General features: G+C 42.7%; 1 protein-coding gene across 1 annotated transcript; it reads left to right on the top strand.

Moving 5' to 3' along the window:
• Positions 1-617: 617 nt before the first annotated feature.
• On the top strand, positions 618-15,227 carry mideasa (mitotic deacetylase associated SANT domain protein a). Its single transcript, XM_089022230.1, has 13 exons — positions 618-1,144; positions 1,560-2,972; positions 6,043-6,237; positions 7,254-7,596; positions 8,673-8,739; positions 8,823-8,965; positions 9,076-9,179; positions 9,654-9,729; positions 9,808-9,896; positions 9,976-10,119; positions 10,217-10,333; positions 11,610-11,776; positions 14,263-15,227. Exons 2-13 carry the CDS (start codon positions 1,653-1,655, stop codon positions 14,522-14,524), a joined length of 3,027 nt encoding a protein of 1,008 aa, XP_088878356.1. The 5' UTR covers positions 618-1,144; positions 1,560-1,652; the 3' UTR covers positions 14,525-15,227.
• The last annotated feature ends 3,001 nt before the right edge of the window (positions 15,228-18,228 follow it).

The raw sequence follows: 18,228 nt of genomic DNA, 5'->3' as shown, positions 1-18,228 counted from the left end.
CCCCACATACTGTACACCACAACCGCGTAGACCTTTTCCCTCGCATAAACAGCATTTGCACAAATAATCAGGCGGACGTACTACTGTGAATTCATGCTGAAAAATTGTAAACGTTATGTTCCTGAAAACGTCTACATATTACAAAAACAAAAAGTAATTGAAGAGGCATGTTCGGTTTTTAAGCCAGCGTCCCCCATTTCCTTTAAGCACACAATCGACATTTTAAACTTCTCATAAAATTAAATGAGTAAAATATTGCTTCGTGGTTTTGCATATCACCAACTGAAATTGATGTATTATTACATTGATGTATTATATGGAGTAAATAAAATCTTTTCAGAAGCTACATATCGTGATTAGCACATACATGAACAATAACTGAGCCTGACCAGGTTTGAAGTAAATTATGAGTCATTTGTAAGGATATTAATACATTTCAGTAAGTGTGGTCATGCTGTTTTTGTAATTTTTGTAATTTAAATACGTAGGTGCCTTGACCCAATGGAGGTCAGGAAAGGCTGCAATTGCCAAAATATTGACATAGCTCCGTCCGCCTCGTGCCGACGGTGACACAAAAACGAGCCCACTAGGCTGCGATGGGCGGAGCTAAGGCTGCAGGTTGGAAAACAGGATAAGCTCTGATCTGTTTGTGGGTGAGGCGCCGTGTGGCGTTCGTTGTTATTTTTTTGCACCGATTTCTGTTTATTTTCACATTTTTTACCGTAGCGTTTCGTGCTATGTTGCGTGACTTTCGATCAACGGCGGACTCTTACCGCGTCACCAACAGACGTGCGGAAATCGCAGCGTTTCCACACGCCGTGGTTGCGCGAGACTAAAAAGTCGGCCGATCGGTGGAGAGAAAAGTTGCAGACTTCCAGGAAAACCACGATTTCACGGATACAATGTGGAACGTTGTAACTACGACGTGAATGAGCGGCTGCAGGAAATTTGTTTCTAGGATTTCGCCCGTGTGGACTCGCCCGTTCGCCATATTTCCACGCCTGGAAACTCCGTGTGAAAGTTAGGAGACAGCGAGTTATGACATTTGTGGCGCACAATCCCTTCATGCATCTGCATGACTTTTATCGACTCCAAATGGACTCTTCGTGGCCGGGCATGGAAAACCAACGGTGTCATTCAGAAGGTATTACATTGTACAATGTGGCTTGTGTGTTGCATAATCGCCCCAGTGCTTCCAATGCTTCCTTATTGCTGCTTTTTCAACAGCCACCAGCGGCTATAAACTCGAGTGCTCGATCACCTTCATTTCCTGTATTTCTAGTTCGGCCAAATAGAAGCTATGCTATGTCCAAGGGCCTCCCTCTGCTGCGACTGAATCAGAATGTCCTTTTTTGTCGGACATGAACATGACATAATGTTTTGATTGTTGACTTTTAAGCGTGCATGCTCTTTGACCTTTATGCCTTAGCCTGCATTTTCCTATTTCTGCTTTCCTCCGGAGGTAAATAAAGTGTCACGTTTTTTAAAGGTGCGGCATCCTGAAGAGGATGTGAAGAAAAGATTTGAAACTTGAGCTGAGATTCTACATTTCCTTTCAGATTGATATTTCTTCCACATGCAAGCTGCGTACAAAGGGCAAGCGCATGAAGTAAAAGCCCACAGCGAGACCCGGACGCCAAGCTCTCCTCGCCATGAGTCTTCCTCCTCAAATGAGTGCCGACAAGAGCAGCAAGCATCGGGCAGTGGCAACAATGAAAGAGACCTTGCAGCATTCAGGGGAGGTTTATTACGGAGTAGGTCCTCCGTCTCTGGATTCAATCCAAAGTGACTCATCTGGCGGCTCTGGAGTGTACAACACAGAGAAAGGGCCTCAGGTTCTCCCGCCTTATCAGCAAGTGGCCCCGGGAAAGTGGGTGCACCAGGACTCCTTACAAGCTCCCAGCTGGCCCCAGGAAGCTCCCGTTCCAGGTTGGAACCAGAACTTTGGGGCATATATGGGCGGAGTGAACCCCCGAGGTCAAATGGCATTCCACAAGGTCGTCCACGAACCTCTTCAGACGGACAGTGAAAATCCACAGGTTTACAGAGATTCTCCCCGGGCTCCAACTCAGGCAAGGGGACTGGAATGGGAGCAGAATGCCATGCAGCAGGCCCAGCTGCAGGCATATCAGCAAAAAGGCGTCGAGCTGCAGGGAGCGGCCCACGTGCCTGCTCACAACACGCAGGGATCGATCCTGCAGCCTTTCCAGACGACGTTCAACAAGCAGCAGTTTCCGCAAGCATATTACTCGGTTTTCCCTGGCAACAAGGGAATGCAGGGCTTGCCTTACGGCGAGCAGCCCAAAACGCAACAACAGCAGCTGCTTCACCACATGCAGCAGCAGCAGCAACAGTTGCAGAAACAGCACCAACTACAGCTGCAGCAGCAACTACAACAGCAGCAACAGCAGATGCAGCAACAACAAATGCAGCATATGCAACAACAGTATCATCAACAGCAGCAGCAGCAGCTACATGAGCGACAGCAACAAATGCACAAAATGCAGCAGCAGCAGCATGGACAAAATATCCTCCAGCAAGATGCCCAGCCTCCTAATTTCATCACCTATCAGACTTCGGAACCGTGTCCGCCCGACATCGTATCCAAAAAGGAAGGAGCGCCGGGAGCAGAGCCCCCAAGCGAAATCCAACCCGAGCCTTTCACTTCGGAACCATCGGACGCAACGCCGGCCATCCCGAGACGCTCACGTCGCATTTCCAGAGACGGACAGTCCCCTTTGGCCCCACCTTCGTCCAACATGTGGCCTCAAGCACCCAAAGATAGCTCGCAGAATGGAGTATCACTGCCGCTGGTTGCACGGCCAGCGGACGTCACAGCCCAAATGGGGGGAGTCATCCAAAGCACCCGGAGGAAACGGAGAGCGTCCAAAGAGATTAACTTGGAGACACTTGCTCAGAAGGCGTCCGAGATGCCCTCCATGCCTGAATCGCTCTCCGCTTGCAAAACTGAGGTGAAAAAAAATGTTCACTACATGATTTCTGTTTTTCCTTATTGTTTATCATGCTGTATTTCCACATTACAAAGACATTCATAATGGCTTCTTTGAAGGCATTATATATTTTTTGCACCATGTGATTGGCAAGTGACAAATTCAGGGTGTACTCTAACTCACAATCTTTTGGTTAAAAAAAAACAAAAAACCCTTATCTCATGCATATTTAACTCATTCACTGCCATTCACAAATTTATTTGGGAATCGAAAATATGACGTAGAGCGCCATTCCAGAATTTGTTCAGGTTTTGTTTTGTCATGCTTGGGTGCCGATAAAAACCCTGGCACTGGAGCGGACACATTTTTGCACACGTCTGGCAGTGAATGAGTTAATATACATGTTAAGTAACAACCTGTCAAATGTAAATTTGCTGGTTGCAGTGAAAAAGTCAAGCTGTAGGTTTAAAGAGGAAGAACTCCCTATTTCATTGTCTAACTTCCTCCAAGTCTTACAACATCACTTTCTTGGTTTTGTTTATTCTGAGTTTTGCAGTCCCCCCTGTGCCAACTTGCATACGAAACTTTTAAAGCATTTATGCAGAAATGCAGCTGGGGCGGTTTAATGACTTCCAATCTACCGTATATTTGAATATATTTAGCGGTATATCCCCCCAAAAAGGCTAATTTGCACATGATTTATGGGAGTGCAAGTCATTGTGCTATTGCACACAAGTGTGCGATGCCTTGCTGCATGTCTGCACACCTCCACATTCCTCAGGCTCCCCGCTCAGGCATCGAGAACTCCAAGGGAGGGGCCAGGCCGAACGGTTTCACTCCCTTGTTTCCGAGAACACGGCAAAATGCTTTCACTTTGGCACTCGCTACGCGCACTCGCAACGCGCTCATCTCACCAAACGACGCAGCAAAAGGATTTGGCAGTCACTTGGTGTGCAGACAGGATTGGATCTGTCACAAACATTTAACATGAAACATTATTCCACCCATCCATCCACCCGTCCCAACCAAACCCAATCCGCACATCCATCCATCAACCCATCCCAGCCCAAAACATCCAACCCACCCATCCATCCCAACCAAACCCAAAAAATCCAACCCTCCCATCCATCCATCCATCATCCATGCACCCGAACCCATCCATCCATCTAAACCTCCATGACAAACATCCATGAACCCACCCATCTGTCCATCCATGCATCCTCCCATCCATCATTCATCCATCCACCCAAACCAATCCACCCACCCACACATCCATCTATCCCAACCCGCCCATCCATCCATCCATCCATCCATCCATCCATCCATCTGTATCATTATTCCATCCGTCCTCCCACCCACACATCCTTCCATCCATTTATCCATCCTTCCACCCATGCACCCATCCATCTCAACCCAAAACCAACCCGCCCATCGAGTCATCATCCACCCACCCATCCACCCCAACCCAAAAACCCAACCCGCCCATCCATCCAAACCCATCCATCCACCCACCCGAACCATCCACCCACCCATCCATCCCAACCCAATAACCCAACCTCTCAATCCATTCAGCCATATCATTATTCCATCCATCCTTCCATCATTCATACATCCTTCCATCCATCCATTCATCCAAACCCAGTAACCCAACCTGCCCATCCATCCATCCACCCATATCATTATTCCATCCATCCGTCCTTCCATCCATTCATACATCCTTCCATTCATCCACCCACCCATCCATCCATCCCAACCCAATAACCCAACCTGCCCATCCATCCACCACCCATATCATTATTCCATCCATCCGCCCTTCCATACATTCATACACCCTTCCATCCATTCATCCATCCTTCCATCCATTCATGCACCCACCCATCCATCCATCAAATCCATCCAGATCATTATTCCATCCATCCGTCCTCTCAAATCCATTCATCCATCCATGCATCCATCCACCCACCCAAACCCATCCATCCTTTTTCCTCAATCCATTTTTTGGAATACATTTCAATCTCCAAAAAGTGCAGTTTGAACAAAATCAAAATCCCCACAGTAGTTTGGTCACATCCTTCTTTTTAAGTCTGAAAACCACCCTAACCACCCTTTACAACACAAATTAGGAGTTATCAGAACCCTCCAGCATAGGGCTAAACTAATACCAACTAGCATTGAAGGTAGAGAAAAGGAATCAAAACATATCAGGCGAGCACTCACTAACTCTGGGTACCGTCAGTGGTCATTCAACAAATGTCAGAAAGAAAGAATAGGGAATGAAACCAAAAATTCTCAAGATACAAAAAGGAGAGGAGTAGCAGTACCTCACATTGCAGGAGTTTCTGAAAAATTAAAAAGAGTCCTTTGGCAACACAAAATTCCTACTTTTTTCAAACCGATAAACACGTTAAGGCAAAAATTAGTGCATCCAAAAGATAGGCTACCAAATGAAAAACAAAGTAATGTAGTTTATTCCATAGATTTTAAGAATGAAAATTGTAAAGAGCAGTACATTGGGGAGACTCAACAAATTCTCAACAATGAGGTTAAAATCTTAGCGAAAGAACATAGATGGTTTGAAAGGGGGTAAAAGAAGCGATTCTTATAAAACAACAAAATCCTTCATTAAACCGGTCTGGTGGGGTGAGGTTCAATTTGGATCGTTCATACAATAGCCTGCTTAGGCAAAACGGGTTAGGCAACATTCGTAATGCTGATGAGGTGATACCGGTGGGAGTGGGGGAAATGGGCCAGGAATGTAGGAACAATCAGTGGGACCACAGGGAGTGGTCCTCTTCTCCCCCCAACCTGAGAGTAGGGACCTATCATAGCTGTGTCCGACGCCGCCATGGCGTCGGACACATTAGGGACAAATATATATGGCCGATACGACCAGTCAGACTTTAGTTCACTGACGAAGCCTCTTGGATAGGAGGCGAAACGTCCGAAACCTTCAAATTTGTACAGATGACGGCTGAAGAAACCTTCTCATCGACGGTCTGAAAACCAATGTACATTTGCAAATTTTATGTAAGTAGAAATAGTTGACTGTCATTCATAAAAAACAGTTTGCTTTGTTTTTGTTCCACAACAGGGAGATATTCCTCGAGGCAAACACGCCACCATGGTCCCATTAATCATGCCCGTGTCGGTGCCAGTCCACAGGCTGCCGCTATCTGGTCACGGCGCGCCGGTACACGGACGAGCAAGCCAGGCCGAGCGGCCTTCTCTTACGTCTGACTGCAAACCGTCCGTCATCGTTGCTCGCCGCAGATCTCTCAGAAATTCGGTGACAGACAACTTTAAGCAGGTTGCTTCATGGAGGACTTAAAGGACAACCGGCGCCTCCGGACAAGTTGTGTCCATAATTTGTAAAATCACTTCAAATGATTTCTACTGAGCGTATTTTACAAAGATTCCACGGCACATAGCTATATTTTACGTTTTAAGACTCGCACTGAATATTCAGGAAGTCTTGTTTTCGAGTTGATGACGATGGCTGACCTGACATCACGTCTGGAACGCCCCTGACCGAGAAAGCGACACACAATGCATTTTGGGTACTTTGTTTGGTCTGAAAACTTCGTGTTGATCCGTTTTGATGGCGAAATTAGAAAGAAAACACATAAATAATGTCATGGTGAATCGTTGTGTGTTGCACCAAGACTACTATTTGATTCTAGTTGACACAAATTCCCAGCAGGCAAATCAGTCCATTTCCAATGGAGCCTGAGCGCCATCTTGTGCATTTTCTAGGGACGCTACATTGGAGTCCTGACGGCTTGAATTTATACGCAAGTACTTCTTTAATCGATTGCAAACATGTATGCTTTCCTCTTCAGAACTATTTAAATCATATTCATAACTGGATGAGTAGCAAGAAAGCATCTTCTCCGAATCTTAAGCCATTGTTTTGATTCTAGAGCAAGGCAAAGACGTCCTGGCGTGACATCACGAACAAGGGGCGGGACCTTCTGAAACTTGCAATTTCCAGGGTCATTTTTAAGTAGTTTTGGGACACTTTAAGTCATTTTTATTGGTTTGCATTTGACTAAAAATATCAGCCTGCGTGTTTTGGGTATTTTAGATGCTTTAAAACGTTTTTCTGATGACAGTGTGGTAACAAAAAAATGGTGTCGATTGTCCTTTAAGATGTAGCTTTGCTTTTGCACATTCAGAGACTGATTGAATGTCGCATATTTGGCATACTTATTTGAATGGCATCAATTGTTCCGCACGTTAGGGGGAAATACACTAAATATGTCGATTTCCAGATCAGATCAGTAAGTTCTCTTTTCTCCATAGGACGGAGAGAATGATCCCGGACTGGACGACGAGGGAAAAACCAAACAAAAGCGTAGACCCCGACCCGAGCCTCTCATCATCCCTCCACCCAGACCTTCCACGCTGATCCCGGCGTCTGTTTACTCCAGCATCACCGCCTACCAAAGCCACCTGCGCTCCCCCGTACGCTTGCCAGACAACCCGCTCGCTCTGCCTCCCTACACACCCCCACCCATTCTATCCCCAGTACGAGAAGGCTCTGGACTCTACTTCTCCACTTTCCTCACCAACTTCGCCGTGAGCAATCAGATCCCCCCACCGCTTGCAACGCCCAAATCGGCAACCCGAAGCCTCCTGCGCTCCAGTAAGTCCACCGCCTCGTTTAGCCTAAATAATGTTACTAGTGCAGCATAGTAGCTTTCATGTACTTTTTAATGGCTTATGTCAAGGGTGTCAAACTCATTTTTTTGCCATGAGGCATTATGAATTTGGAGAGGCCATTAGAATGTTTAATCCCCTCCATATATTACATACAGAGCACATGGCAAATTAACTCATTCACTGCCATTCACATACATATTTACATATATTTATATTCACATTCATATTTACATTTCACATTGTGAAATGTAAATTTCTCCACTGAGAGACTAATAAAGGCCAATCCAATTCCCGAATTTATTTGGGAATTGAAAATATGACAGGGCGCCATTCCCGAATATTTTTGGGTTTTGCTTTTTAATGCTTGGGTGCCGATAAAGCTCTGGCCATGACCTCTGGCATTGTTTTATCTTATCCACAAGGGGCAGCATTTTCCTTTTTTCCATGTTAACACTTTCTTCTACCTTAACCTATTGTTAAAGCGTTAGATCAACATATATGTATGTATTGCATTGTATTTTGGACAGCCACCCTCATTTCAAGCTCAGATAACTCCAGACACATATAATTTAGGAATTAACTTTTTTTCTGATGAAAGAAGGGAGTTTAAGGTTTCTAACGCTGTATTGAATGTTTATGTAGTCCTAAAACTCAATATTCTGTGGCTCCTGCAATTTAAGTGACAATGACAAAAACCCTGGCACTGGAGTGGACACATTTCTGGCAGTGATTGAGTTAACAAATAACTAGTTTTCAAATCTGAAAGCAAAAAATAATGACTGTCATTGTGGTTTGTGTGGGACAATTTGAAAGCATCAACTTGAGATAGCATCATGGAATTTCAATGATTTGCTTTCGCGGGCCGTATAAAATCATGTGGTGGGCCAGATTTGGTCCCCGGGCTTTGACTTTGACACCTGTGGCATACGTGGTCAAAATAGAGAGGTAAAATGTGATTGTGTAAGCGTTTTGTAGCCATCAGTCTGGCGACCCCTTGATGGGAAAAGCCAAAAGGAAAAGAAGTCTGTATGATGTTATTGTTTTTTTTTTTTCTTGTAGCAAGTTCAGACATCACACCGCCGGTTTTGCCCTTGATCACCGACGCCACTCCTGTCAGCCTCGAACCGTAAGCTAGATTTTCACACGAAAAGCCTCGAGGCGGCCGTCGTCGCCCCGGCGTCTCAACCCACCGCTTCCGTTTGTACGCAGGCGCATCAACATCGGGCAGCAGTATCAAGCGGAAATTCCGGAGTTGCGACTCCAACCTTTGGCTCAATTTGACTCGCACAAGGCCGACTTGGTTTGGCTTCCTTTGCGTGATGGCCAACTTCAACGCAGAAACGCGGAGAGTGGTTGGTTGTTTTCATAGAATGTTGTTTTCACTTGTACCGGATTGCCATCTGCCCACTCACTCACATTCTCCTCCTCCTCCGCCTCCTCCTGTTAATATTGTCTTTTCTAGTGGAGAACCTGATGAACATGGCTTGTTCCAGTGTGCTCAACGGAGGAGGAACCAACCAGGAGCTGGCTCTGCATTGTTTACATGAAAGCGGAGGCGATTTCATTGTTAGTTGATTTTTACCCCCGAAAATTGAAGCACAATCCATCGCGGGATGACAATGAAGCACAATAATACTAATACTAATACTAATACTAATACTAATACTAATACTAATACTAATACTAATACTAATACTAATACTGCTGCTAATGCTAATACCAATACCAAGACCAAGACATTTAATTTTTAAGCACCTTTCAAAACTCTCAAGGACACTTTTCAGTCACGCGATAAGAACAATTCTTTTTTGCGCGGCTGTGCAGCGGCAGCCATTCGCGCCAGCGTTCACTCTACCCGGAAGTAACGCAGCAGCAAAGTTATGAAAGGAAGGGGAAAGAAAAGAAAGAAGTAGAAAAACAAAATACAGGAGCTTCTGGAAAGGCAGCCACTCTCACGGCGCCATCTTGAAGTCAAAAAAACGAAATGTCTTCATAATGTCAGCTCTAAACTGTCTTAAATGTTTTTTTTTTCTTGTTTAGGAGACCCTCCGACGTTTACTGCATCAGGATCCAATGTTCCCGAAAGGCCATCAATTGGCGGATTATCACTACTCAGGTTCCTTGTTTTCATAAAATATTGCTCATTGGAGAGATTTTCACTTTCATGACACGTCCCCATGGGATTTTCTTGCAGGCGCCGATCGGTGGAGTGCCGAGGAAAAGTATTACTTCAACAAAGGGATGTCAGCCTACAGCAAGGACTTCATCTTGGTGCAGAAATTGGTGCGCCTCTTGCTATTTTTCTGCCAATAGTGAATAGACTGTAACAGTAAGTCTTCACCGGTGTCGTTTTCCTTTTCAGGTGCAGACTAAAACTGTGGCCCAATGTGTTGAGTTCTACTACACGTACAAAAAGCAAGTCAAGATCGCTCGCAATGGGATTTTAACCTACGGCCCTTCAAACTCACCTGTGGATAAATACTCAGAAGCTGTGGTGGACGTCAAGGTAGAAATTGCTTTATTAACATCTGGTGGATTAATTTGGGGCCGCAACCGAAAATGAAAAAATTATCAGATTTGGACCTACTTTTGTGATTCCTTAGAGCTCTCAGCAATCCAAACCCACGCACCTACTCACGGACATCAAGAAGGAGTTTTCATCTGAGCAGCAGAACAACCGGCAAGAAATGGTGGCTCACCCACTTCAAGCTCACGACTATGTGAGTGTTGGACTGGTAGTGTGAATTGGTCGTGAAATAATATGTTTATATTTTATGTAAAGGTCAATGTTAGTATGCAGGCATTCAATTTCAGATATATATATTTTTTTACAAGATTAATTATGACAAAATGAGGGATTATACAATACAATACAATACAATACCAAGGATTCATCTGGGCCGCACCATTGCGCCATTCATGCATTTTGACAGCCACTGGTGCAATTTTGGAACTCCACTGCGCCAGCACCGGCGTAAGTCTATTAAAATTAGCACATATTGCTACATGAGCTACGCCACATATAACATACTTCTGTTAAAATAGCTAAAGAAAGAAATTTAGTTAAACAGCGATTGATAACTCTTGCCTGACCGATATCGAAGCATTATCACCTAGCATTTGTTTTAGTGCGTTCCAAAGTCGTGTTCGAGGATATCTGGCTTTTCCGTCATCTACCGGAAACTGCAGAAAGAGCTAATCTAATATTCATTTACCCATGGTGCATTGCATTATTTACATCCAACAAGGTGCGATATGGAACGTTATAACATGAGTAAAACTAAGACATTAAAAAGAGGCAGCAAACAAACATATTCTCGTTTTTTTATGAAACAATCGAATAAATCTACAAAGCATAGTGACAATTCGATGCAGCAAACTGCTGTTCATGATTCGAATTTTGTCAATACTGGGAATAATTTCAGAGCTGTTGCAGAACATTGGAAATTTTCAAAGCTAAAAAATGTGTTAAAGTAGACACGAGTAAAAAATATTGTGCAAAGTCTGGTCCCTTTGTCTTTACTGTGATACCATAGAATATCAAAATAGCACTGGATTGATTGAGTAATAACTAAAGAAAATAGGAAAACATTGTTTACTTTATGGATGAAGACATTCTTTGACTTGAATTAAAATTGCTTATCTATTTCAAAAAGTGGGTTTAGTCAAATATTGGTTTTCATTAGAAATATCATGCTTCAATGAATGCATTTTGATTTATTTCAATCAGTTTTGTGTACCTTGGCAATATAGTTAAATCAGGGCCCATTAATTTTTGAATTTGGCCCCCTTTTCAGACACAAGGGGGACAACCGTCCCCCTTTTTAATTTCCCAGATGGATCCCTGCAATGCAATCCAAAACAATGCCATGCCATGAATACAAACATGATGAAGAGTACCACATTTAAATTAGGACAGCAGCTATTGCTCGGATGAGATCCTGTTTAATACTTTATTCAGCTTTCGCGACAATAACAAAGCTACTTGTTCTTCAGGCGGGTACTATGCTGGTGGTCAAAGAGCTTGAGAGCGTTGTCAAGGATGCTGCCTACACATCAAGTCCACACAGGCCTCGGAATGATGCCGCCGCAAAGAAGACTAAAGTGCCAGTGAAGCCCACGCAAGATCCTGATGCAGTATTTCCATGCAAGAAATGCGGCAGGTATGACCAAATCCGTCACCGAAAGTGCACTTTGGTTCACGTTCAGTGTTAATTTTGTTTCGTTATTAACTCATTCACTGCCAGACATGTGCAAAAATGTGTCCACTCCAAGTGCCCGGGTTTTTGTCATTGTTACTTGAATTCCAGGACCCACAGATATTAAAGGGCAACCGACGTCTTCTTTTCCTTTTGGCTTTTCCCCTCAGGGGTCACCACAGTGAATCAATGTCCTCCATATATCCCGGTTTTGTGCATCCTCTTCTCTCACACCAGCTACCTTCATGTCCTCTTTGACAACATCCATTAACCTCCTCTTCGCTCTTCCTCTCGGTCTCCTGCCTGGCAGTTCAAGGCTCAGCATCCTTCTCCCGATATAGTCACTCTCTCTCCTCTGGACATGTCCAAACCATCTCAGTCTGGCCTCTCTGACTTTCTCTCCAAAGCCTCTATTATGAGTTGTCCCTATAATGTACTCATTCCTGATCCTATCCAACCTGGCCACTCCCAAAGAAAACCTCAACATCATCAGCTCTGCTACCTCCAGCTCTGCTTCCTGTCTTTTCTTCAGTGGCACTGTCTCCAGTCCAAACATCATGGCTGGTCTCACCACTATTTTATACACTTTTCCTTTCATCCTAGCTGAAACCCTTCTATCACACATCACACCTGACATTTTTCTCCAGGCGCTCCAGCCTGCCTGGACACGCTTCTTCACCTCTTTTCAACACTCTCCATTGCTCTGGACAGTTGACCCTAAGTACTTAAAATCCCCCTTATCTCTTCTCCCTGTAGCATCACTCTTGCACTTGGATCCCTCTCATTCACACACATATATTCCATCTTGCTGCGACTGATCTTCATTCCTCTCCTTTCCAGGGCATATCTCCACATCTCTAGTTTCTCCGCAACCGACGTCACTTTTTTGTTTTTTAACTGACATCAGAAAAACGTTTTATAGCATCTAAAGTACCCAAAACACACAGTATGATATTTTTATTCAAATGCAAAACACCAATAAAAATGACTTAAAGTGTCCAAAATCTGCAAAAAATTGAGCTGCGAATTGGGCATTTTCATAAAGTCCCGCCTCTAGTTCGTGATGTCACGCCAAGACGTCTTGCCTTGCTCGAGAATCAAAACAATGGCTTCAGATTCGGAGAATATGCTTTCTTGTTACACATCCAGTTATGAATATGATTCGAATAGTTCTGAAGAGGAAAGCATACATGTTTGCAATCAATTAAATAATTATATGTGACATTTTGAGGCAACATTGGGGGAAAAGCTCTCACCCAAAAAAAAGAGGCACAAAATGGCGACCTGCAGTGGCCACCTCCGCGTCCACAGGCTGATAAATTCCTTATATGGAGCTTGGATGCCGTCTTCTGGCGGCTTTTGGGTGCAACACGGTTCTCAGACCAAACATGTACAGCAAAATCCATTGACGTTGATGAAGGACTGCTACAATGTGTCTTTTTTCGGTCAGGGGGCGGTCCTTTCATGACATCACATACGGACTCGTCGCCAACTCAAGAACAAGACTGAATATTCAGACATATTATTATATTACTGAATATTCAGAGCGAGTCTTAAAACGTAAAATATAGCTATATGCGGTGGAATCTTATTAAAATACGCCCAGTAGAAGTCATTTGAAGCCATTTTACAAATTATGGACACAACTTGTCTGGAGACATCGCTTGTCCTTTAAGTTTTGTCACTACATAAACATTCAATGCAGCGTAAGAGACCTTAGATCAGAGGTGTCAAAGTCATTTTTTTGCCGTGGCCCACATTGTAGTGACCTTTTCCTCTCGAGGGTCGTTAAGAATTTGGGGAAACAATTATAATGTTTCATTTCCTCCACATATTACATACAGAATGAACTACAAATTAATAAAGAACTACTTTTCAAATCTGAAGTCAACAATAATGACTTATTGTGGTTGACATACGACAATTAGAAATTTTGGTTCGGACTTGGAATTTCACTATTTGCTTTCGCGGGCCGAATAAATTGATGTGACGGGCCATATTTGGCCCCCGGGTCTTCACTTTGACACCTGTGCCTCAGATGCGCTTCTTTGATCAGAAAAAAAGTTAATTCCTAAATTATATGGGTCTGGAGGTATATGAGCTTGAAATAAGGGCAGCTGTCCAAAATACAATGCAACACATACATATTGGTTGATATAGCGCTTTAACAACACCTGAAGCTGGAACAAAGCGCTTACATGGAAAAAGAGGAAATGCTGCCCCCTTGTGGAAAGAAAAAATGCCAGAGGCCATGTCCAGCGCTTTATCGGCACCCAAACAAGAAAAAACAAAACCCAAATAAATTTGGGAATGGCGCTCTACGTCATATTTTCAATTCACGAATAAATTCATGAATAGCAGTGAATGAGTTAACCATAGCTACAATTGAGTTCCGTATTGCTTTTAAAATCGAACTTTGTGTCTTGACTCTTTGTTCCGCTGTGCGTCAGGGTCTTCAACAAAGTGAAGAGTCGCAGCGCCCACATGAAGAGCCACGCCGAGCAAGAAAAAAAAGCCGCGGCTCTGCGCCAACGGATGGCGGAGGAGCAGGCAGCGGCGGCGGCTGCCCAAGCCCGCAAGGAAGCCTTGTTAGCGGTCACGGCGGCCGCATCCCACCAAGGCGGGAACGGAGCAGAGAACCAGGAGGAGTCCAGCAGCCAGGAGGACTCGTCGGAGGGGGAGGAAGACGACAATGATGAGGACTGGCGCTGAGACCAAACTGAAATTTGTGGCTGAATGGATTGGAAGGGATGGATGAAAGTGATCAACGAGAGCAGATTAAGCACAAAAGAAATCTTGTCTTCCTGTGTAACTCTTGCACTCCTCTCCTGGCTGATTAAAAAAAAAAGTTTTCATATTCATCAACCAGGTCAGCACTCCATATTTTCACACATTTGTATCGTTTTGAATAGTACAAATGTCTTTTATTTTTTTCTAAATGCACTTATACAGTACGCTTTTGCCAATGTTGCCTTTTTTCCAAGTACTGTATATCCTTTTATTTAATGACCTTTTTTGGCATTTTCATTACAAGGCTGATCCCCTGGGATTTTTTTTTGGTATTCAAGATCTGATCGTATGTAATTGACACCAAACAAAATGTTGTTTATGGTTCCTTTTAATTCAAAAGTAATTCAAAATACTTTGCAGAGTGTGAAAATGTTGCGTTGAATGTTGACGGTTGGATTTAAAGTTTGGTTGTACTTTTTTTCTACAACTAAAGAACCTTTAAAAGTAATATGTAAAAACAAACAAACAAAAAGTTTTATATATATATATATATATATATATAAAGATTGCTCTATTTATGCTTTTTTCAATTTGGTAATATAAATGTATAAATGTATCCTATCAGATACGATATAACTTTGAATTGAAAATAAAAGTTCAGAAGTGTTGAGAACAATTACTACTGACAATTTCATTATGGGTACAAAGCAACACTCATTTTCGTTTGAATTGAATAATTTAAGTCTATAACTTCCCTATGATGTCAAGTATTGACGTAACAAAAGGACACCTACATTTTAATCTATAATTTGGGGAAAAAAATCTGAATGATAAAAACGATATCAACATCCTGTGTAAAATAATTGAACACGTCAATTAATTAATATGCAGAGTGACTATTTTCTCTGGATAAATCGAATCTGAAGCTCTTGAATTGTTCTCATGAACTCGAGTCAAGTTGCATTTCAAATTCTGGTCACAAGGTGTTAGCAAAGGACTCAAAATGCAGGACCTCTCTCTCCCCCTTTTCATGGTTCCTGGATACACTCAAGCTGAAAAACATGGCAAATAATCAGATCTCCTGAGCACTTTTCTGGAAATTACATCTTTGTTTTCTTTTTAATATGCATCTCATAATCTATCATCAATGCCAATAACATTTATGGTACAAGCGTTGGTTAAACTAAATCTGGCCTTTATTACTCATAATGCAACTGAAAACAATCCCTGTCGCGATTTTGTGGTTTGTATCCATCACACCCCAAACCCATAATGAGATAAAGTGGAATAGACAATTGGCATATGAATATTTTGTGGTAAAAGAATTTCCGAATTAGGTCGCAGATCTCGTGATGAATCTTGAATTTAGATTCTTGCAGGTGTTGGGTGACCATTAATAGGAAAATCTTGTATGGCATTTGCCACTTATAAATGAAATGTATTATTATTATTAAAAGAAGGATCAGGTTCAACAAAGGATGTAAAAAGAAGTCAAAGAATAAGCACAAATGCTTGACTAAACTTGTTTGTAATAATACATTTTATTTCTAAGCGCCTTTCAAAATGCTCAAAGACACTTTAGAACACAGGTGTCAAAGTCAAGGCCCCGAGGCCAAATCTGGCCCGCCACATCATTTTATTCGGCCCGCGAAAGCAAATCAAACTTGTGAATTTCCATGATGTTTGCTAAAGTCCAAACCAAAAATGTTAATTGTCCCATGTAAACCACAATAAGTCATTATTTTTTACTTCAAATCTGAAAACAAGATATTCATTAATTTGTTGTGTGCTCTGTATGTAATATGTGGTGGGAATGAAACATTGTAATGGATTCTCCAAATTCATAACTGTCCCCGAGAGGAAACCGTAACTACAATCTGGCCCGCGGCAAAAAATGACTTTGACATCGCTGCTTTAGAACAGGTTTTTTTTCTGCAGGTGAGCAGCGGTAGCCATTCGCGCCAGCGTTCACTCAACACAGACACAAACACAAACTCACGCCACTAATGTGGGTTTGTATATGGACAGACAATACAATACAATACATCGTCATTTATATAGCGGTTACACAACTGCTGGAGCTGTACCAAAGCGCTTCACATAATAGTCAACACAAAGCAAAATAATAAACACAAACATAAAAACATGGACAGTTGTGCAATCTTAACAACTTTCCCCATGTAATCTATGATGTTTGAATACAAAACAAACACTTTATTACATGAAGCAGTTCTAGATAAAAGAAGAGAGGATGAAAGCCTCCTTTTCACTAGTGGATCAGAGACGTCATGGTGGAATGTGCACGTCTGTTACAAGCTAAGTTTGAAAGCAAACACGAAGCTGTAGCATTGTACTAAAGGTTTCTCAAGTACAAATGTGCAAGTGAGTGCACGCTGCTCGACGTCACCTCTTCCCTTCCTCATATCCAAGTGTCCTTGATGTGGTGGGGGGGTCCAATCACTCCCTGTAATGACTTTCGAAGCCATATCAGTGACAAGGGACCAAAGCTCAAATTCAATGTCATCTGTACCTCTCTATACACCCCCCCCCCCCCACTCCCCTATACCCGCTGACCCCTTGACCGATGACACATATCCTACCAGTCACGTTGAAGCCGTATATTTTAAAGGAAGTCGTCACCCTCATTTGCTGGCTAACTTAATGGAATTAAACTCACCACCCCACCCCTCCTGTTAGAATGTTTTTAGTCGCAGTCAGCAGCGTTGCCTCTCTCGTGCTTGTTCGAATCATCCTTCTTAGAGTGCATCCATCCCTGAAGTGAACGGTGCTGACATGTTGTTCGAAGATGTCGCTCTATGTTCGACCTCAACTTACGAACACCTCAACTTACAAACTTTTTGCCTTACAAGCGTCAAATTTATGAAAATTAAACCTTATAATAAGCACTATTTTCATAATACACACCCACCACGGCTGGCGGAGTGATCTTCGGCGGAAGCACACGACCGAACTGCACCAGAGGTTAAGTTACCAACAGTCCTTATGGAAGGTGACTCTCCTTCCATAAGCCATCAACGACCATCAAAAAGGTAAATAAAACTTTATTTTACAGCACAGTTTATTTCTTTAATTACAGTCGTCATGTAATGCGCCTCTCTTTCCAAACAGCAATTCCCTTTGACCTTCGACCTCCAACGCCATTCCATCAAGCCATAAATGACCATCACAAATGTAAATAAAGTGACTTTATGGTACAATGCAGTGTATTTATTTCATTACAATACAATAGCACATTTATTATACATAGAATAAGGTATGTTGTGTGTAGTTTTAAGGCTTATTTAGTTGAAAAGTATATTTTATGGAAACCCGGGAACGGATTATTCCAATTTTAATGCTTTCCTATGGGAATTTTTTTTTGAGATACACACTTTTCGCCTTACACACTGTACTTGATCGTTAACGGGCTTCCGAAAAAGCTTAATGATGAGCCGATCCTTTCATTATAATAACACATTTTATTTCTCAGGAGGGAGGTATCGAAAACAGCCTGGTACAGCCTGGTACACGTTACTCCAAACCTTCCAGGATCTTGATTTATTCAGATTCTAAGCAGCAAGCACCACATTTCATGCACTTTTGTGGATATTTCAATCATTTCTGTACAAAATGACACAGTGACGAATTCATCCTGATTCCATTGGAGTTTTATATTATGGTATCCA

This window comes from Hippocampus bargibanti, linkage group LG19 (assembly GCF_051943395.1).
Source record: "Hippocampus bargibanti isolate YZ-2025 linkage group LG19, ASM5194339v1, whole genome shotgun sequence".
NCBI lineage: Eukaryota > Metazoa > Chordata > Actinopteri > Syngnathiformes > Syngnathidae > Hippocampus > Hippocampus bargibanti.
Note: the sequence above shows the minus strand (reverse complement) of the source record. Positions and strands in the feature narration are given on the sequence as shown.